Source organism: Phaseolus vulgaris, chromosome 3 (assembly GCF_051622355.1).
Source record: "Phaseolus vulgaris cultivar YP4 chromosome 3, ASM5162235v1, whole genome shotgun sequence".
Lineage (NCBI taxonomy): Eukaryota > Viridiplantae > Streptophyta > Magnoliopsida > Fabales > Fabaceae > Phaseolus > Phaseolus vulgaris.
The window spans coordinates 35,795,924-35,818,167 of NC_143500.1; the positions used below are offsets into that span (position 1 = coordinate 35,795,924).

The window sequence follows — 22,244 nt, forward strand, 5'->3', positions numbered from 1 at the left end:
TTAAATTCAGTTTTTATATTTGTAAACTGGTATAAACAATCGATTGTTTCTGCGAAACAACTGAATGTTTTTCTGGTGCTGTGCTTTTTGCTTTGTGTTTTGACAAACTGATTTCTTAATCAAGTTATTCTCGAAGTAATTTCATTATAGGCTTAAAAGATTTCGAAAACCCCTTTTAAACCATTCACCCCCTTCTAGTTTAAAACCATACGTTCTAACAACACTATCCAACAAACCTCTTCCTTCCAAGAAAGCAGACTGTCTGGGATCAATAACTTTGTTTAGAACCCTTTTTAACCTTGAAGAGAGGATTTTAGAGATAATTTTATACACACAGCCCACCAAAGAAATCGGTCTAAACTCATTCAGTTGTTGTGGATTTGCAACATTTGGAACAAGGGTAATAAAGGAAGCATTAGAACCTTTCGGCCAACTTCCACCCTCTGCAAACCTTTGTACCGCACTTACAACATCTCCTATTAAAATGTCCCAACAGAATTTTATAAAACCAAAATTAAAGCCATCCGGTCCAGGACTTTTGGAACTGTCACAATTCCAGACTGCCTCCTTAACTTCCTCTTTAGATATGCTTTCAACCAACATTTCATTATCCTCCCTAGATATGCCCTTAAACCGAATATTATCCAATCTAACTAGAGGACTTCCCCCCCACTGAATCTGCCCTAAAAAAAATTCCTTCACTCTAGCTTTTACTTCGGTTGGGTCTTCACACCACTGATCTCCGACTTTGAGACCATTAATCCCGTTAAGCATCCTCCTCCACTTAATGCTTGAATGATAAATAAATTAACAATGAGATAACAAAATAAATTAACATTTTAAAATATAGTCTTAAATAATTAAATGATAAGGATGAGATTATTTTGTTTTAGTACAAAATAAAAAATTATAATATTAATATAATAACTTTAGTTTTATTTAAACTTAATTAATAATTAATATAATGGAGCATGCACCCTTGTTTCTTAAAAACAAAATTAATGTTAATATATAATTAATAAAATTTAAATATTAAAAATAGAAAGTAAAGGATAAAGAACTTTTTGAAAAATTAATTACACATTAACATTAATTTTTTTACTAAATAAATGTAGAATTATAAAAACTACCATGTTCAATCATCTTAACTATTAATAAAATTCAAACAAAATTAATAAAATTAAAATTGTTTATCAATACTGTAATTTTTTGTTATTGTATTAAAAACCGAATATAACCCTACTTGTTATGGAGTGTTTATCCATAAAATATTTTAATTGTGAATACACGGCATATGCTTTTATGATAAAAATGTGAAGAGCAGAACTCGGAGTAAGATATAATAGTTGTATTATAATTATTTTTGTTGATTTAAAATATAAAATTATTTCACCAATGATGATTGAGTTTTATTAATTTTAGGAAATTAAAAATGTTAACAATATTTATAATTTTTATATTGAAAATACCCGTGACAAAAATAATTATTTGAAAAGTTAATGTTTTTCTAAAACATTAATTATATCGTAATTCTTAACTAAATAGTTTAAAAATAGCTATATTCCGACTAAATGCCTTTGATGATTATCGAACCATTTATGTAAAATAAACCATGTTATTATGCTCTAAAGGCGAGAGAATGAAAAACAAAAACCAAGAGGGTTCTTACAACCTGCGACTGCGCGATCAAAGGCAACAAAGTTTGCATCTGATTCTGAGAAGACGAGGTTTCTCTACCTGTTCACTTTACAATCTGTAAGTAGCTGCGATTTTCTTTCATTCTTTATTTTCGGTTTCCCTTATCTTGTTTGAAGCCTTTGATCGACCTATCACTTCCCCTATTCTCTTCTCAATTCACTTCATTTTTCTTCATCATTTCCTTTCCAATTTCACTTTTATCAACTGGTGTGTTTAAACCTTTTCGGAATGCCGTCCAATTTGGTTTTCGCTCGTGTGATTCTGTTTTTACTCGTTTTCCCATTGTTTTCCTTGTTTGGACCAATTGAACCGATAAGTTTAATTTTCTTGTCTTATATGTGTAATTTGAATAGGTATTATACATGTTTTGTGGGTCCTTATCATTATGATTGCAGTTTCTTTGGATTTGAGAAGCATATTAGGGTTCACTCGTGAAAAATGAACAGTAAGAACATATAGGCAATTAAAGCTTCCTTGTGGCTCTTTCTTCTTTCGAATGATCTCGCCGTTTTCTATGTGTGAATTTGAGAATGTAAGGTGGTGTTCTTTTTCTCATTTGTTAAATATTGTCAAAACCATAGTGTAACCTAATTGTAATATGTATGTTTGGCGTGTTAGTAGCTTCTTGCGCTTTCTCAACCTATGCCTGGACTAGTCTTTAGGTTTGTTATTTATTCTTTTATAACTGCTGTGTTGTTATACTGACTGTGTGACATTTCTTACTTTTTGATTAATTGAGGACTTTGCATACCAAAATAGTAAAAATGAGATTTCAATAATCACCTAAATGATGCGTTAGTTTGTTTTGCTACTAGTTTCTTTGTATTAAAGAATGAATTTACTCTCTGAACTCTAAAGTTCATTGACTTTTTTCATTGAAATTGATGGACTTGATTCTGGTTACATGGAATTGTGGTGTGACCTGTTTTGTTTTAGATTATATATGATAATGTTTGGTGCTGCTATGTGATGTAACTTCACATTATTTTTCTTTTTCTTTTCTTCTGAAGTTGCAGGCTTCATATTGAAACCTGACACTTGAAGGGAAGCTACTTGGTCAGGTATAACAATTCTGTTCTTTTGTTTGTCGAAGAACACTGATGTTTTTTCTTGATTAATAGATTGCGAATTTAATTGATTAGAAAAATCAAATTCTTACCTTTATTAATTACATTGCTATGTTGTTAGTGGCGCCCTGGCAGATGTTTACCATTATAACAAAAAACATATAAAACAGTTCACACCCTTTTACCCAACACCTTAAGTTCTTTGGAATGCTGGTTCATAACAACCTCGACCTTCTAGAGAAAGATTGTCCATTTTTTCACTTTAAATATGGCGATGCAAATAATCTGTAGATGTAATGTTGGATGAGGTGAATCTGGTCCCATATATATGAGGATGATTGTTATTTTTAGGAGGAAAGTCTGCTGAAGATCTTGTTTTCATTTTAAAGGCACCTGTATTTTTCCGTTAGCAATATGTAGTTGTCTATAACCTTATGCGTCTCCTTTCTTTACTTCAAAACGCACAAAAGATTAATGTTCTCGGGGTGTGGGGTTGGGAAAGGAGAGGAATGATGCAGTATTGTTGTTTTATAACTGCAGCCTTTTAGTTACCTGCACTCTTTAGGCCCCGATGATTGATGATCTTATTATTTTTATTAAACTTTTTAGGAGAAATTTTATAAGGGAGTAGAACACTTTTTGTATCTTATTTATAAAGTAGGTATCCGAACTCTAATAAGCAATCAAGGTGTTGAATTCAAATTGTAAGAGAACAACTATTCATACTGAATTTTTCTATATAGTTATGTTCCACACTGAAATGAACTAAAATTGTCTTTCAGAAGAAAGTCATGGCAATGAACTATGCCAGATCTATAAGATATATTCTTACAACCAAAGAGGCAGTTAGGGTTGCATGCCAAAGAACTTTTGCCACCGGTAAAGCAAAGAAAGGATCTAAAGGGGGTGGAGCTGCTGATGCACCCAAGGCATCAACTCTTAGTAAAGAAGTAAAGTCAAGCACAGTTGTAGGTGCTAACATTCTGAAGGAAGGAACTGATCCAAAAATCCTGCTTGATTCAGACTACCCTGACAGGCTGTGGCATCTGCTTGATAAACGCCCGGCCCTTAGTGAACTGCGTAGGAACAATATTGAAACACTTGCTTATGACAATCTAAAACGCTTTGTTAAGCTGGATAACCGGGCAAGGATCAAGGAGAATAACTCTGTGAAGGCAAAGAACTGATTCCAATGGTCAAAAAGAGAAACTAGGGGATGGGGGGTTGAAACTACACTGTGTAGTTCATTTCACAAAGGTGGGACATTGAGTGTGTTCGTATTAACTGACAACTTTAATATAGGACCCTGTTTATTTTGATGCTAGTTTTTTTATTATAGGTAATTATTTCAGTTTAAAAATACACTTAAATTTAGAAATGGTTATTTAAAAGATAAAATGATCAAAATTTGTATATATTAAAAAAGAGATTTTTTTTTATTAACATTGGCCATGTGTATTCATATGTTTATTATATTATTTTTATAATTTTATTACTTTTGTAAATATTAATTTAAAAAATGAAATTTAAAATCAATATATATATATATATATATATATATATATAATTTTATCAAAATAATATTAAAATTTTATATAACTTCATTTAAAAAATCATTTAACTATTTATTTTATTAAAGAAATTATTTTTATTTATTTAAGAGTAAATTATGTAATTAAAAATGACACTAAAAAGTTAGGAAATGATGTGATGTTACATAATGGTATAGATGAATAATTAATAATAATAAAAATAATACAATTTAAAATATACATGATTTTGTATAAAACTATATTAATTTTTTTTAATATTTAACTATTTATTTTATTAAATACATAAATAAATTATTTTTTATTTATTAAAGAGTAAAATTGTTCAAATTAAAAGATTATATAAAAAAACTTATGAAATGATTATCTTCTTTATATAATAGTATAGATTATAAATAAATTTTCTTTATTTATAGATAAATTATTTTATTATAGATAGTTATTTTAATTTTTAAAAAAAGTTAACTCTAAACAAAAAGTTACTTGAAAGGTAAAATGTGACATTGTATCTATGCTAGTATATTTAAAAGTTATTAAATCAATAATTATTAATTATATATTTACATTTTCATTTTGTATATCGGAAAAACTGAATATCACTTATTTTATAAAAAAAAATTCAAAACACAGTTGTATGGATTTTATAAACTTTTGTGTGCTGCTTGATTCCAAATTTAGTTTGAATTGAACAAAAACTTAAATAGGCATGTACTCTGAATATATATAATTTGGACTAATTAGTTAGAAATTATATTTGATGCAATAAATAAAAATAGTTGGAGTATTATTAGAAATTAAGAATAAATTAATGGAGTGAGAGCAATTATTTATTTATATATTCATCTCAAAAAAATTATTTAGTGTTATTGCGAAAAGGAAAGTGCCAAAGCAAAACCCTTCACAAGACAATGCCACCGTGGCTGACACCGTTCCCCGGTGCGATATCAGGTTTTCCAATCTAAACTTCTTCTTCTTCTTAGAACAAAAACGTGGGATCATTGTCCATGTAGGCCGTGTTTATAGTGTTGGGGAGTGAGTAGCAAAGGGGAGAATGTTGGATGAGGAAATGATTAGGCATTTGTCTTGGGAGTGATGAGTTTGGCGATGTTGAAACTGATAGTTTTTGGCGGCGGCGGCGGTTCTAGAGGCGGCGCCTCTCGCGGCGTAGCTCATCGGCGTTCCTCATACGGGGCCTGCTCCCGCGAGGTCCTCACAGCGGCGACGGTTCTCGCGCGGCGCCTGAGAGTGTTGCTGTGGCGCGGCGATACGGTTTTGCGGCGGCTCGGTGAGGCCTATAGTGGCGCCGTTTTACATGTAGTGGCAGTCAAGCTCTTCTCTCACACCACACTCACGTTCCCAATTTTACTTTTAGGTTTCTCATATGCCCAATTTTAATTTTAGGGTTGTTATGGGCTGCTGTCCCTTCTCCTCCCTCTTGCTATGCATGTATCTCCCGATTCGATTTACGATTCATATTTATCTTTCTGATCTTCAGAAACATCTCGATTTTGGCTACCATGATCACTAGAAATTGATATTGTTCTGCAAAAACGATGCTCCATAATGCCCATGTTTAGAATCAAAACTTATTTCTCATCTTTAAACTTATTGAAATGGTTTCATTGATATTTAGGGTTTTTGGTTGTGTTTAATTTTGGCAGCTTGATCGGATAAGCTTTACTGATAAGTGCTAATTATTTTCAGTCATACATTGTTACCTTTGTTTGTTTGCCTAATGATGTTTAATTTATAGATAATTCATATAATTTCTAAACACTATAGGTATGGGAATCAATAAAACAGAAGTAAACTTAAGGAGGTTGCTTGCGGCTGCACCTCAGCAGCAAAACCAGGCAAAACTTGTGCATGTAAGTCTGAAGATATGTTTTTTCATTATTAATTTTAGAGTTAACACTTGAACAAATAGGATGGATGAAAAAACATTGTATATCTTCTTATACTAGTGTATTTCCTATTGATGTGAATGTATAGGATACAAAGGATGCAAAACACTTGCCTAAAACTCTAACCCTAAGGTTGAATACACTCAAAAGAAAATATTAATAAAATAACATTACATTTCAGCATTAACGACATTATGTCTATAATATTTTCTAATTTTTATTGACCTATATGTTTTATTTAGTCATTTGTTAAATCTAGTTTAGGTCTTGTTATAGTGACATAAACGAGTTTTTCCACTAATCTTTTGTATCTCTCTAGGTTTGAGAAAAGTTCACCTTGGTCGCTCATTAACTTCTGATTTGAGTGCATAGGACTATCAACATGCTTGCAATTTGTCAGGCCTCTCTCCTCCAAAATATCAAGAGCATATTTTCTTTGTGAAACGATGACACATTCTTTTGATTGTGTCACTTCAATACCAAGAAAATATTTTAGATGTCTAATTGAGCAATTCTAGGGATATCATTTGTTGTAATAGCAATACCATCAATATAGAACATATGATAAACACACTTTTCTGAAGTATGACAATAAAACAATAAATGATCTGTCTCACTTTGTTTCAATCCAAAAATTTGCACAATATGACTAAATTTAGTAAACCAAACTTGAGCTGATTGCTTCAAGCCATAGAGAGGCCGATGTAATTTACAATCTAAACTTAACTCTCCCTGAGCAACAAACCGAAGAGGTTGCTCCATGTAAATTTCCTCCTCCAAGCATTCTTTATGCCAAGTTGGTGAAGAGGCTAGTGGCGAATGATAGCCATAGCAAGAAAAAGGAGAACAATGTTGATCTTAGCCATAAGAAAAAAAGTATCACAATAGTCTAGACCATAAATATAAGTGTATCCCTTGGCTATTGGCGACTCGTACCATGTTCCTGTATAATGAAAAGAATTAACTGTTAGATCATAGATTAGTTTCAACACTGAGTCAATTGACTCAAAGAACTTAAATTGTAAGGACAACGAGGAATGAATAACACTAAATTTAAATTTAGTGAAGGGGATAAAGAAATTGGCCAACTCCTTGAGATGCCACTTTGGATCCATTGGCAACAGTAACAAGATGAGGAATTTTGGGGTAAGAAATGGAGGAAAATGAAGAAATGTTATTAGAGATATGGTTTGAAGTACCTGAATCAAGAATCCATGGACTATGACCTTTCACGAGAAATGCATGCAGTTGACACACTTGGCATTGAAGAGGATTCACCTTGATTGATTGATTGATTTATGAGACTTGTATCTAAAAAATTATTGGTTCTCTTCATAAAGAATTTTAGATTCTGATTGATTGATTGATTGATTGATTTATGAGACTTGTACCTAAAGAGTTGCTTTGTTTGGAAAACCATGCAAGGAATAACAATTTTCTTAGGTATGACCCCTTCTCTTGCAATATGAACATTGAGGATGTCCACTTCTTCCACCACGTCCTCCTTGTATGTTTTGACCTTCTCCTTTCTACAAGAGACTGCCAATGCAGAAGTTTCAATAACTTCAGGTTGATTGTCATCTATCATTAGGTTAGACACACGAATGAGTCTAGTAATTAAACCATTGATAGAAGAGATTTGATCACGAGCTAGAATTTGATCACGACATGATCAAAGTTTGAATGTAGGCTTCTCATAATCAAGACTATATAAGTTCTTCTATTGAGTGTCACTATTAATCTTTTAAATTCTATAGCCCTAGCCTTTGCCTTATGAGAAACTATATAATGGTTGGTTTGTTTGAGGGAAGTTACTCTTTGAGTTGCATCAAAGAGATGTTGGATATCATTAGCAAAAGTTTTGTGTGCATTCTTCCAAAAACAGAAACATGTTTTGAAGGATCGGAGTATTTCAAAAACATCATGTTCAAGTGATTGCCATGAAACATAGTTGGAAGTGAATCTTTTGCCACTGGGATTTGTCTGCATCAGAAATAGAGCTCAGTTTGGTTTTAAAGTGGTCATTGTATCCTTGACCAAGGCCATAATTCCACGAATGCAGATCAAGACGAATAATTCTTCCAATTGAGCCTTGCACTTGTAATAATTGGAGTAGCTGAAAAGAAAGAAGCATAACCTATTGAAGCCATCTTAGAGAAGTGACCAAAACTGAGAACAAATAAGAGAGACCATGCGACCCAACACAAAGGTGCGTTGAAACAGAAAACTAAAGTCATAAACAAAGACAGAAGAGTTCAGTGAGTTAGACATAGGTGTTATTGAGAGGTTCTAACAACGGCAAGGCGACCTGTGGAGGATGCTTGCCACAAACGGAAGCACATAGATTGGCGCATTACGACATGTGGATGATCGGTTGGTTGCACAACCACCGCAAATGGATTGCACTCCTCAAGGCACACCTAACCCTGACTATTTTTTCAAAACAACGATGGTGTGGAGGCAACAAAGACAATGAAGAAGATAGAGTAGCGCTTGCTCTGATACCAACTTGAAAAATAATGTATATCTTTTTATACGATTGTGTTTCTTATTGATGTGAATATATAGGATACAAAAGGAGGCAAGACACTTGCCTAAAGCCCTAACCCTAAGGCTGAGTACACTCAAAGGGAAATATTAATAAAATAACATTACATTTCAACATTAACAACATTATGTCTATAATATTTTTCTAATTTTCTTGACCTATATGTTTTACTTAGTCATTTTTTAACTCTAGAACACAAACTTAATCATTTGTTGATTTTGATATTCTACAGTATGTTGCTACTTTACGTGAACAATTGGAACAGTTGGCTGAAGAAAAGACACCCGAGGGCTTACCAAGGTATCATTGTCTCTTTATTCACCATTTCGTAGATGTCATGGAGTTATAAGTGAAACTATATAATATCACAACACAATCATGGGGCAATTTTTATTCTTTGAAATCTTACCCTTAATTTTAATATACTGTAAGTGGTGCACGTGGGTCTTCATAGGATTGGGGGATGGGGTTGGGGAAGGTGGCTGCCCCAAAGTTTGTAAGTTTCATAGAATAGAAAATGGTAAAAGAAAAAATTAGATATACTTTACCCTAAACACAATCTGAACATCATATGGCCACCCCAATTTTTGAATCAAGATATGCTACTATTAAGTACGCTAGGATTTTTCTTTATAATGGGTGTTGTTTGGGTTTAAAGAGTTGAATGCTAGAAACTACTAATACTTATTGAAATGTTAGGAATTAAATGGAAAGAGAAAAGGGAGAAGAGTGATGCTGTAATGTAAATATTCTAAGACTTTTATTCATGCTAATATACTAGGTGAAGAACTAGTATTGAGCAATGTATAAGCCCAGTCCAATAACATACCTAACATAATAGGAGACTACCGCAATACTTATCCTTATATTCAAAGGATAAATATAGGTTCAGCAGATCATGGAATAACAGAATGGAGTTATTTTATAATTCACAACAAATTCTCTCTAAAATATTACTCACTTTGAACTTAAGCTATACTTTCCCATCTTCTAAGTCTTTGATAAAATCTAGGATTTGTAAATTGTTAGAGTTTACTGGGAAGAGAAGGAAGGAGATAATTGAAGCAAGAAAATTTCATTTCTCATTTCATTTAGAATTCTGTTACAACAAAGATTATATAGCTGGCTGGACTGAACTAACTACTAAGCCTACAAGGAACCAAAATAGTTATGGAAAGTTGGAGCCAGTTGTCACATGCCAGCTGGCTGGACTGAATTAACCAAAAACTAACTCAGTAAAATGTTTGCTCAGAAAATATTATATTATATTATATTTCCTTAAAAGCTAAGCTTACTTTGTTGATTATTTTTTCATCTTCTACCTACCCTAGATAGTCCAATATGTTCTCTTTTCTAACTAGTAAGTAAATTAAAGCTATTATATGCCCTTTACTTTTTACGTGTGTGCATTCATTTGTGTGTATGTGTGCTCTCCTAATGCAGGATTTCAAAGGCTACGTTAAATGAATACTTAGAGAAGGTTGAAGCCATTGCTTCCAAATTGGTTAACCATGTGGTATGTGTTTATAAATTAACGTATCCTGGAGAGATGTTAAAGTGTGAAAAAGATCTTTAAGCCAAATGACTGACAAGTTAAGGTTTCTCTATTTAGGGTTTAGGGAGAAATGCATTTTTAGGGGGAGAGTTCTATAGAAGCTGAGTCTTTTGAATCTCTTGAGTCATCTTTGTCCCTTTCATTCAGGAACAATGTCATACTGATACCACTCTTGATACTTCTCTTGGCACACCTCATATGGATATCTCTAAAGTTGCTCCTCACAAGGGCTTGACTTTTTGTGACTTTGTTGGAATGCATCATGAAGCCATAAAAAAATTGTTCCTTTTTTGTTTTTCCTTGTCTGAATTTTTAGTTTTGACCAAATAGGCAATTTTCATTTAACCACAGATGTTTTTTTAACCCAGAATGACTCACAAGTATCCGAGAAAGATTTTGAAAGGAGTTTTGTTGAAGGAAACCCTTCTGAAATTGAGGAAAAAAATCTGTCACCCCTTTCTTCTGGGTTGAGAAGAAGGCCTGTGTAAGCTATAGTTTGCCTTTCTTACTATGCATATTTTGTAGGCTGTTTTACTGTTGCTGATCTGATTCATTGGACAGACCCACATCAAGTACAGAAGAAAGAGCACACGAGCTTGCTGAGACTGACAATGCATCACCTGTCAAATTGGATGCTAGTGCACATGCACACATTGAAAAGCACAGGTACTGTTTAGTGGAGTTGTTATTTAAAGTTTATGTAGTGGTGGGTCAATAGACTCTGTACTGCTTTGGTGAAGAGCCGAAAACTTGCAAACCTTGTGTTCTTATGTAAAGCTAAGTTGTCCACAACAACAACAAAGTATATTTTCTTCAGGTCAAGCACTGATATATTAATGTCAATTGTCACATCATTAGTAACTGCCTGTTACCGTACTCTACTGGCTTAATTTGGTAGTTTATTTGGTCATCATTGACGAGCCCTCAGCATGTTTTATACTCTAGAATGCTTCAAGAAGATTTGACTGATGAGATGGTGGTGTTGGCAAAACAACTCAAAGAGAGTAGTCTTATGATGAGCCAGTCCCTGCAAAATACTGAAAAGGTTCGATTCTTATATTTTCATTCAATACCAGGGCTAAACGGTTGTACAAGATGGTGATGCTAACTAATGTTATCCAGGGCAAAGTTAATTACAAGCAAATCTTCTTTTGTATCCTATGAAGTTTTATCTTATTGTTTTACAATTAAAATATATCTCTTCGGAGGTGATCTTGATAGGAGTGAGTTACAATATAGATGCACCATTCCGCATACTCTGATGTTTTCTATCCCCCCGATGAATATATATGAAATCAAAGGCAGTCCGATTCTTAGGATTGGGGTATTCTTTGTATGGTGGTTATATTATTACATTAATCTAGTTTTCGTCTTCTTGAAAGTTCGTCTTAGATTTATTTTTGTATTGCGGCATATGGCTATAGCGGTGCTGTAATATTACTTCTACAACCACTGAGGGCATGTTAAAATGTTGATTGAATAGTCTTGATTCATAACCTTGTTTTTTGGTTGATAAGAGTCTCAGATGGGGAGTTTGAAATGTAGATGGTGGTTTAGGGCTAATGAATTGATTGTGGCTGGCTTGCAGATACTTGATTCTACTGAGAAGGCCATTGAGCATAGTTTGGCAAGCACTGGTCGTGCCAATGTGCGAGCAACGGCAATCTACTCGGAGAGCTCCAAGACTTCTTGCTTAACATGGCTTGTGATGTTTGTGATGACATGTGTATTTGTCATGGTTATTCTTCTAATCCGTGTAACATAGTGTAGTTCGGTTTCACCGGGTACAAGAAATAGCTTTCATTCAATATAACTTTTCCTATAGTTTAAATATCTGTTTTCCGGTCACTCACCATTCATTTTGAATGTTAACATTGATTAAAAGAAGCAAATAATTTTTTCAGAGGAAGTGTTATAAATGAGCTATTACCATAGTTTCATGCGGTTTATTTTTAATTAAAACTTTTTGTTAACTCATTTCTTAATTTGTGTTTTTAGAATACTAAATATGAAGACTAGAGTTGTTCATAAAGTATTAGTCAATCATGAGGCACATTGAATGGAGTTAAAATATCATAAAGTATCAGTTTACTTTTATTACATGGTTTTGAACTATATCATTCACGAGTTCAATTCGAAGAACTCCCTTTCAAACCCAGCATTGCAATTTGTCTCCGTACTCCGTTGTCTTCATTTTCTTTCATCAATGGGAATCGTCTCTTTTCTTCTAGCAATCTTTTTCACCTACATTCCAAATGAAAGCTTACAACACAGTTCAACAACATTTCTTAAACTCCGAAGCCTGAAACCCCTCTTATCCACGTGAGCTTTTTCTATTTGTACCTCGTGGCCCTTCTATGGTTCGGCTCAGTAGTCACTAATAGTTCAGTTAGAGTTTTGGAACACAGTACACTTAGCTTAAGGAACAGTTTTATTTGGTTAGATAAACTGTATTTTCTGGCTTGATTTGAAAAGGATTGTTTTAGTTTATTCGGTTTAATGAAGATTCATTTATATCTTTTTGATGCAATTAAATTACCTTCCCAAAAAATAATTGTGATATTATTTTTTAGATCGTATCACTGATGTACACAGAAACTGTTAAAAGATAATTTTGATTTTCTTTGATATGGTAGAGAAACTAAGTTCCATTAAATTGATTAAAAATATATTTATAAACTCATTATCAATTATTTATTTATTTTTTTAACAGCATACACAGTTAACTAGACAGCAAAAGTTGTGCTGCTTTATGAGTTGCATGCTTGTCCATAGTTTTTTAGTTTTGGTAATTTATAAGATTGATTTTAGTTAAATGTGAATTTGACACTATTATTATTATCATTATTATAAAAAAACTAAATTTTTATTCTATAAAATTACAATTATTTTCCTTAATAATTTTGTATAAAGTATTATAAATATTTTAAAGAAATTTTGCAAGAGAATGCATAATCACTCATAATTGATTGCTGATAACATATAATTGGAATTGAGTTTATCTAGAAGATTGAAGTACAAGAAAAGAGATAAAAGCAAAAGTTTTGCCAGCAAATCTTTTTGACAAATTGAACCAAACTGCCGTAAGGTATGATGTAATGCAACTCAAATACCATTTTGTTTGCAAAAAAATAATTTCTTTAATTTTCTGTGAACTTGTTGATGTGGTCCACAACAACTCATTAGTCAATTACATGCCATTACAATTCTTTTCTACAGTTCCGTCACTACTTTCTTTATCTCAACAATAAATAAATGGTATTTCACTCAATAATTTAAATTTCAAGATTGATTTAAGTCCGTATGTCAATTTTAGTACCTCCAAATGCGAGTTAAGTTAAAAAAAAAAGTAATTTTTTAAATGGAGGTGAAACTGAATTGGTTCACATGTGAGATAAACATGTTCGAGGCGGATTGGAGGTAGGTTAATTCCTAATCCACCAACAATAACTTTCTATTCTTTATTATTATTTTTATTATAATTATTTATTTTTAATTATATAGGCTAAGAATTTGTCTTTTTAAAAAATAGAATGTTGTTCAATAATTTGATTTGAATTTGGATGATTAATTTATTTGTCTAACTATATAGGTTGATACTATGTTTTTATTTACCTTTGTAATAATTCTTGGTGAAATAGGTGAACATTTTAATTCTACTACTATAAATACGAGTCAACTCAATCCACTTTAATTGTACTATAATAAACATATAAAATAAATTGTTGGGAAATAAAACATGCTTAACTGAATCAACTTACCAACTCATAATATGTTGAGTTTGATTATAAATTTTTTGGTTTACTAAAATATAAGTCGAGTTAAGTTGACTCATTTTTAGTTCAACTAATTATGAACTATTTTATTAAATTCGTGTTCTATAGATAGGTGTTAAAAGTGGAAAATTGGTTTGTAGTGATTTGAAGAGAAAGTGAATGAAATATGAAGTGAATGATATATATTTGAGTAAAAAATTTATTGATATATCTAATTAGTTTCATGGTTGTTTTTAACTCAAACTTATCTTGTCCTTAGGTATATTTTTAAAAATATAAATGGTTTTTAGTTAAAAATTAGTTGAAAAAATGAAAATAGTTATTTTAAAAAAAATTATTTATTAATGTAATAATAATTATAAAAAATTAGATGTTAGATTTAGGACTATATTAGTAATCTATCAAACAATTTTCATAAATTCACCCCTTTCTCCTCATCTGACATTTCATTTTCACTTTAAAATCTTTCTCTATGAATATCACAAATCCTCCCAAATCACCTAAACAGAATTAACATAAATAATCTCAAATCAATCTCCTGAAATCCCCACAAATTGTAAATTATGTCTACATACAATTCTCCTCTTTAATATTTTTTCGGCCATGCTGAAAACTTAAGTAACAAGCTACCTATGTCACTAGCCAACATCAGATAGAAAACAATTTTCAGTTCACACGATGACCGCTGCATTTTCTTGGAGTATTCTTGGAAACTTCCTTAGTTTCCGACACATACAAGTAGTAAGGTACAACTGTTACTGTGACAGAGAGTGCTGTTAAAAGAACACGTGGGAAGTAATATTTTCTTTGTACTCTTTTCACTTATGTCACTATTAAACCAACTCAAACACGCCTCTCAGAATTTCTTTCTCATTCTTTCTCTGCCTTTCTGCCAAGTTAACAGCAGAAACAACTTAATGGGGAACTGTTGGAGTTTTCAATTAGGTTCTGCTGTCGATCATCGAAACTCCAGTACTGCCCCCAACCCCAACAATCGACCAGGTAAACCAACAACACTCTTCTTGTTTAATTCTTAACATTATAGAAACGCTTCATGCTAAAATATGTGTTTGTTCATGCTTATGATATCAAATATTCCAAGAAAGAAGAAAAAACATGTTTTTCCTGGTGGTTTTCCTGTTATTGCTTTGGTTGCTAGTATAAGTGCATAATCATTTTATCATTATTAAAGACAATTCATCAGGTCAAGTAGAAAAGTCAACCTGAACTTGCAGCCAGTCTATCCCCAATTCCTAATATAATTTGAAACATAGAAGACACTCCTTGGCTGTTCAGGTTTTATTGCTTCACATGACATTTTTTTTTCTTTCATGTTAAGATGATCCGGGGAGTATTCAGTTTTCTGCTGGTCTAAGCAACAAAAGGTTAATACAGAATAGTAATTCTACTTCTCTTGGGCATAGCAGCCACTCTGGAGGAATCAGCAGGTTCTTTGGACCAAGTAGTAGTAATAACTACTCAACAGGCAATAACACTAGCACATCCTTATGGGGCTCTGAGAATAGCCAAGCTTCTCGAGTCAGGGATGAAGAGGAGAGGGGGCAAATCTTGGATGTTGCAGATTTGAGAGAATTTACTTTGGCAGATCTGAAAGCAGCCACCAGAAATTTTAGAGCTGACTCTCTGTTGGGGGAGGGGGGATTTGGTAAAGTATACAAGGGTTTGATTAGAGGTGAGGGGTTGGCTATTGCCATCAAGAAGTTGAATTCTGAAAGCAAGCAAGGATTTGTGGAATGGCAGGTATTGGAATTAATGACACTTCAAAATTAGGGGTAAAACCTTTTACTGGTATATGACTAATATTACATATTTATACTGATATTAATGCTCTTTTCTGTGCAGTCAGAGATTAATTTCTTAGGGAGGCTTTCTCATCCCAACCTCGTTAAATTGTTGGGATTTGGGAGGCATGATGGTAAACTGTTTCTGGTATATGAATTTATGCCTCGTGGCAGCTTGGATAACCACCTATTTGGAAGTAAGAGCTGATGCTGTTCATCGCATTGTTAAATCCGAGGACATGCACCAATTTGGGAAAATGGATTGCTAATTTTCACTGATCTAGGCACTTTATTTTGCTTCTGCAGGAGGAGCAAATGTTCGGCCACTTTCTTGGGACACAAGGCTAAAAATTATGATTGGAGCAGCTAGGGGGTTGCATTTCCTTCACAGCTTGGAGATTCCGATTATATATAGAGATTTGAAACCCTCAAATATCCTACTCGACTCAGTAAGTTTCATTTTATCGTTGGGGCATGGAATCATCTTGAAAATGAAGAAAAAAATTATTTCTCAAACTTGGATCATGCAAGCTATTGAAGTATTCATGGTAATGCAAGAAAAATCTTTCTAATTTTTGCTTTTTTAACAGACATATGCGGCTAAGTTATCAGATTTTGGCTTAGCCAAGTCTGTTGCTTCGCCTGATCAAAGTCACGTATCAACACAGGTTGTGGGAACATACGGCTATGCTGCTCCTGAGTACATTGTAACAGGTATTATCAACAACTTTTCTCTTAATTTCCCTTCATAAACCTCTTGTGTAACTCATCATGTGAATCGTGTAGGCCGTTTGTACGTGAAAAGTGATGTGTATGGATTTGGAATTCTTTTGGTGGAGTTGCTGACAGGCAAGAGGATTACTGGTATAATGAAACTATGTGAGGCAACGTCCCTGAGGGATTGGGTCAAAAGAAATCTTCTAAACAGAGGCTTTTTAAGAAGCACTATGGATGCAAAGTTGGAAGGAAAGTATCCTTCCAACTTAGCATTACAAATGGTTCAACTAGCTCTCAAATGCATCCAAACAGAACCCAAAGTGAGACCATCAATGAAAGAAGTTCTTGAAAGACTGGAACAAATTGAAGCAGCCAATGAAAAACCAGCTGATAACAGAAGACAGGTTAATCGTTCTCGGGTTGTTCAACAACATGGCCGTGAAGATGTTGGCTAATTGAACTGAACCCATCATCATGATATTCCCTTGAAGCTGATGGATTGTGGACTTGAAGATCATATTGCTAAAAAAAGTGCCTTTGCTCCAGTGGCCTAGTGGAGTTGATATTGTATATAGTAGGAGAAAAGAGTTCAAACTTCCCTGGTATTGATAAGGAAGGAGGTGCTCCATGTCCATTCATTTTTCCAATTCATTATTCTTTGGACTCTGTATTTGTATGTATGAATGTTGAATATTTAATCTTTACGTAGTTATTTCAATATTTTTACATGGTTTAGATGGGTAGAAAGTTGAATGAATAGAAATAATATGTTCAATATAAACTCAACTTCCTACTGTAGCAACTAAAATTATAGTTTTGTCTGACACTACACCATTTGACATTTTCTTTAGGTACATTTATTAAAAATGTCAGTAGATATATTTTTTCAAAACAAATATTACTATAATTAATATAAATATGATATTTTAACATTTTAAAATAAATGTTACCATATAGGTGAAACTAACTTAATGCAAAGTATATATTTTTAAAATGTTATTAAAAGTAAATTTATAAAAAATATATTGTTAATTTTTTTATTAATCACACTTTAATATTTTAAAAAAATCATGACAGCTTTTACTTTAAAAAAATATAAAACAAAAGGAATACACTATTAGAAAAACATTATTTTTTTTTTGCTTTTTTTTTTACAAAAAGTTGCTCAAAAAATATTTGCAAATTTTTATACGAATTGAAAAGACACAATTTTAAAAAATTATTATTATTTTTTATAAATAAAATTGAAAACACACCATTTAAATTTATAAAATCTCCTCGTTTTTATATTTGTAAATATTTACAATTTTTTATTTTAAAAGTAATCTTTGAAAATATGCATTGCACATATTTTGAAATAATTTTTATTATTTTAAAATTACCACAGCACACTTTTAATTAAAAATAATGCAAAAGAAATAAATAAAAAAATGTTAGGAGATACTTATTGGTTGATACATTAAGAAGTGTCATGCAGGTGGATAACTTTCATGCTATAAATAACATACTTTGCATAAATTTTCATTCATAATTTTAGTGGTAAGTATTTTATGAATGTAAATAATTATGGTTGATATTTTAGGTTGCATAAATAGTTACATGACAAAGGTATTTTTAATTGAAAAGAGTTGTAATGTTTATTAACGACCAGTTGTAGTTTATATCTTAATAGTAAAAACTCGATTCAATAATTGGTATTAGAGTTTGATTACGAATTTGATTATAAATTGAACTATTATTGAGAGTTGATCATTGTATTATAGGTGATATAATTATCTCGTAGTAGAATAAATAATCCAAATCACAGTTGAATGAAGATTAAATCTTTGAACTTGTTCATTGTTTCATGTTCGAATAATATTGTTGTCATTTAATTGTGTTAGTTTATTATTGAGTTAGTTTGTGTGAATAAATATGTGTGATCTTTATCTGATCTCCCTTTCATCTTGGGCTACCTTGGGGTCCTTAACAATATATGTGGTCTATATTACAAATAATAAATTATTGTTTGATGTGCATTCAATGTTGTTTCGTGTGTAGATTTATGATTTCATAAGAAATGCATTTATTTCTTTGAAGACTAGAGAGTATATTCAGGCTTATTTTCATATCTTTGCAGGTAAAGTTATAAACTGGGTTAGATTCAGATTTTTAAACAAACCATGAGAAAATTTTATAATTAACACTCCAATAAAAAATTTGTTAAATAGAAACTAATTTTAGAGACCAAAATAATTAATCACTATGTTGACTAATTTAGAAATCATTTTAAAAATTAAAAAAAAAATTATTAAGATCTAAAGTAGTTTATATTATTAATAAAAATTTATAAAATAGTTTTTAAATTGATATTTAACTATTAGCTACCAAGATTTTAACTACTAATTACTTATGTTCTAAATGAGTCTCTATTAATCTTTTAGAGACTAATTTAGAATCTAAAATATTAGTAGTTAAAATTTTGATAGCTAATTTAGATACTAATTTAAAAATTATTTTATAATATTTTATCAATAATAGAAACTGTATTTGATATCAATAATTGTTTAGTCTCTAAATTAATATAATTTAGTTAATATAGTAATTAATTATTTTTATCTTTAAATTTAGTTATTATTTAATGATTTTCTTGTAGTGTAAGAATATGTATACAAGTTAATAAAATTTTGGTGTATGAAAGATTGGTGGAGATTCAACCTATCTAACGCCATATGATGTAGAGGCTTTAGGCTCAGTAGAGTTTAGGAATATGGAAACGTTTTACATACTTAAATGGATTTCTTGGAGTAGTTTTACTTTCCTTATCACTTGCCAGTAAAAAAATCTAATTTCTCTAAAATAGTTACAAATTGTTACTCATAGATAATGCAACACCACTCTATTCATTCCATTTAGAGGATGAGAACATGTTTCTTATTTTTTACTTCTTATGAATAAGGGTTTAAGTATGAATAAATAATTATATTTTCTTTTCAAGTTTGAGCTCTATTTCTTAATTATTATTTTTCGTGCAAGTGTAAGGATTTGATTAAATTTTTAAGTGTTGTTTTAGATGAAAAATTAGAGTTAGTCCATCCATATAAAAAATTTAATCCTCTTTTACTTGTATCTCAACCTTTCTTTTTTATCGTTCATATTCTCAAATATGTACCTTTGGCTAATTTTGACTTATATGTTGAAATTTTGGGATTTGATTCTTCTAAAGTGAAATAATGTATTTTAAAAGATAAAGAATAACAATAAATTTTAATTATGTTTAAGTAACTTATAAATTTGAATATTTTCAATTAAATTGTTTATTAGAAATTTCATTATATTGAGTGCTTCAAATCTTTTTTTATTTTGATCAATGGGATGAATTGATTGTTACTTTTTGTCTTCTAATCTCTAACTCACTTATCAATTATCTCTTTCTCCAATTACCTTCAACTTGTTAGTAAACTTGCTCATTCCATTTCCAAGCACAAATTTATCAATGAATTAGAGGAAATTAGAGAAAGAATGTATGAGTTGATCCACAAGTTGAAGATAAACATACGAGATCATGTCATCGTTGATGACAAAATCAAATGCCAGGATATTTAGATGAAAGTGTTTTTTTAGCACTCAATATAACAAAAATATTTTAAAAGTGACTCAATTAAACTTATTATTAATAATAATAGTAATAATTGATTACAAAATTAATAATTGTAATTAAAATTTTAAATTTTGTTAAATATACATTTGATTTATCATAATTTTAAACTATTAAATTTATAAAGACGGGTTATTATTGTATTTTATTATTTAAAGTACATAGAATTAAAATGTGGTTTTGATTTATAGTCACATTTAGTTTTAATGGTATACCATCTTTGATTGCTTTATCCTTATTGACTTTAGGATCTATTGACTCTACTTGTATCTAACATATAAATAACATTCTAATAATTTATTATTTTTTATTAAAAAAATATAAATAACATTAAATTTATTATTTATTATTTCAAAAAATACATTAAATGATATCCCGAGAGTGAAAAAGTGGATGGATGTAGCAATTCAAGAAAATGTCGAGGAATCATCCTCAATAGGAAAAGAAGGAAAGTTTGTGATATTCATGAAAAACAAAGAGAAAAACAAGAACAATATCACAAATTAAAGTAGAAAATGGGTTAAGATTAGGAAATGTTAAGAACACACCATCTTTAAAAACAATTTAATAGATAAGTGCAAGAATGATTTACTACTTGAAGAATTTTTTCAAGATAAGAATCAAATAAAATTTTCACACTCTCAAAATATTCTCACAAAATAAGTTTTTACAAGAGAGGAAGTCTTTATATATAAGTTTTATAATTCATCCAAACTTATGAATAATGAGTGAAAATATTGTGACCACAAAATTAGAAAACCCTAACTGTGATGACAAAGTAACTATTATATTATTATGAACACAAGCCTTAATGATTACAATAAATTAATGATTAAGCTAGTGATTACACCTAATGTATCTCTAATTTTATGATTAGTACAAAGTTAACTTTCTATTTTTTGTTTGTGTGTTTGGAATATCCAAGACACTTAAAAGTCATGTGAAGTAATTACAAGCTTTACAAGTACTTATCACATGTATAAGAAGTTACAACTAAGGAAAGTATTCTTCTAAATGTGTCTTTCGATTTTTTTGTTATCCACCCTTTAGTATTTTTGAATATTCTAAAATATTCTAGAATCTTCTAAAAAATTACAACTAATTTTGCTTCTAAATTTTTTCTTCAATTATCTTCAATCTTCCCTTTGTAAAATTTCCTCTAAATATACTTCTAATTTGTTCCTCTTTTTATTCTTTTTGTTAGCACTCCTTAATCATCTTTTGAATTCTACTTTCTTCTTCTATATGTTTATTCTTCGCGTAATCACATTAACCTAAAATAAATAAAATGTAAAATTGTGTATTTGCAACAAAATAATTGATCATGGTAAAAAATTAGACCAATAGTGTATATATTTCAATTCTATTCTTGTGAAAAAAAATGTATTGTTAGAATAGTTTAAAATATAAATTTTCAATTATAATTACCTAAAACATATGTACTTCAAGATTTATTCTCATAAAAGACACAAACACTACAAGAAAATTCGGTATTACATACAACACAAATATGTATATAAGACACCAAATTTGTATGTAAAACATAGTTACATACGAATTACATACAAAAAAAATTCATATGTAAAACTGTCGTAGGTAACTGTTACATAAATCCATATGTAAATTACATACGGATATATCCGTATGTAAAATCCGTATATAATTACATACATATTTTTTTGTATATAATTGTCTTATGTATTTACATATAGATTAAAATCTGTATGTAATGTTCCAATTTTAATTTTTCCCAAGCCAACTTTATGAAGTTGACATATATATTCAAAATTATGATGATAAAAATATTTTTTAAACTATAAGAGGTTATAATAAATAACAATGAATGTGAAAAAAATTTAATCTAATTTTATCAATGTGATATTATAAATATTCAAAATATCTAAATATAGAAAGAAAACATTTAATGAAACAAAATTCAAATACAATACAAAGTGTCTTAACAAACTAATAATTATAAAATTTGAAATAT

General features: G+C 30.6%; 3 protein-coding genes and 1 pseudogene across 12 annotated transcripts; 3 read left to right on the forward strand and 1 right to left on the reverse strand.

Moving 5' to 3' along the window:
- The first annotated feature begins 1,665 nt into the window (after positions 1–1,665).
- LOC137807291 (uncharacterized) lies at positions 1,666–4,082 on the forward strand. 2 transcript variants are annotated; one of them, XM_068607869.2, is made up of 3 exons: positions 1,666–1,755; positions 2,709–2,759; positions 3,548–4,082. In XM_068607869.2, the coding sequence occupies exon 3, from the start codon at positions 3,557–3,559 to the stop codon at positions 3,950–3,952; it is 396 nt and encodes a 131-aa protein (XP_068463970.1). In that variant the 5' UTR covers positions 1,666–1,755; positions 2,709–2,759; positions 3,548–3,556; the 3' UTR covers positions 3,953–4,082. The 2 variants fall into 2 exon arrangements, with proteins under 2 accessions (XP_068463970.1, XP_068463971.1); XM_068607870.2 differs by having other exon boundaries at positions 3,551–4,082.
- On the forward strand, positions 1,674–12,225 carry LOC137807283 (uncharacterized). Of its 9 annotated transcripts, XM_090300743.1 has the most exons (9): positions 1,674–1,755; positions 2,709–2,759; positions 6,098–6,183; positions 9,000–9,067; positions 10,211–10,283; positions 10,691–10,806; positions 10,884–10,988; positions 11,268–11,367; positions 11,911–12,225. In XM_090300743.1, exons 3-9 carry the CDS (start codon positions 6,100–6,102, stop codon positions 12,085–12,087), a joined length of 723 nt encoding a protein of 240 aa, XP_090156869.1. In that variant the 5' UTR covers positions 1,674–1,755; positions 2,709–2,759; positions 6,098–6,099; the 3' UTR covers positions 12,088–12,225. The 9 variants fall into 9 exon arrangements, 5 of the variants coding, with proteins under 5 accessions (XP_090156869.1, XP_068463948.1, XP_090156870.1 ...); XM_068607847.2 differs by lacking the exons at positions 1,674–1,755; positions 2,709–2,759 and adding an exon at positions 5,133–5,263; XR_011080495.2 differs by lacking the exons at positions 1,674–1,755; positions 2,709–2,759 and adding an exon at positions 5,156–5,687 and having other exon boundaries at positions 10,470–10,806.
- On the reverse strand, positions 7,205–8,369 carry LOC150028821 (uncharacterized; annotated as a pseudogene).
- Positions 12,226–14,742: 2,517 nt separating the features above from the next.
- On the forward strand, positions 14,743–17,335 carry LOC137807282 (putative serine/threonine-protein kinase PIX13). Its single transcript, XM_068607843.1, has 6 exons — positions 14,743–15,100; positions 15,438–15,859; positions 15,962–16,097; positions 16,207–16,349; positions 16,491–16,614; positions 16,687–17,335. Exons 1-6 carry the CDS (start codon positions 14,923–14,925, stop codon positions 17,070–17,072), a joined length of 1,389 nt encoding a protein of 462 aa, XP_068463944.1. The 5' UTR covers positions 14,743–14,922; the 3' UTR covers positions 17,073–17,335.
- The last annotated feature ends 4,909 nt before the right edge of the window (positions 17,336–22,244 follow it).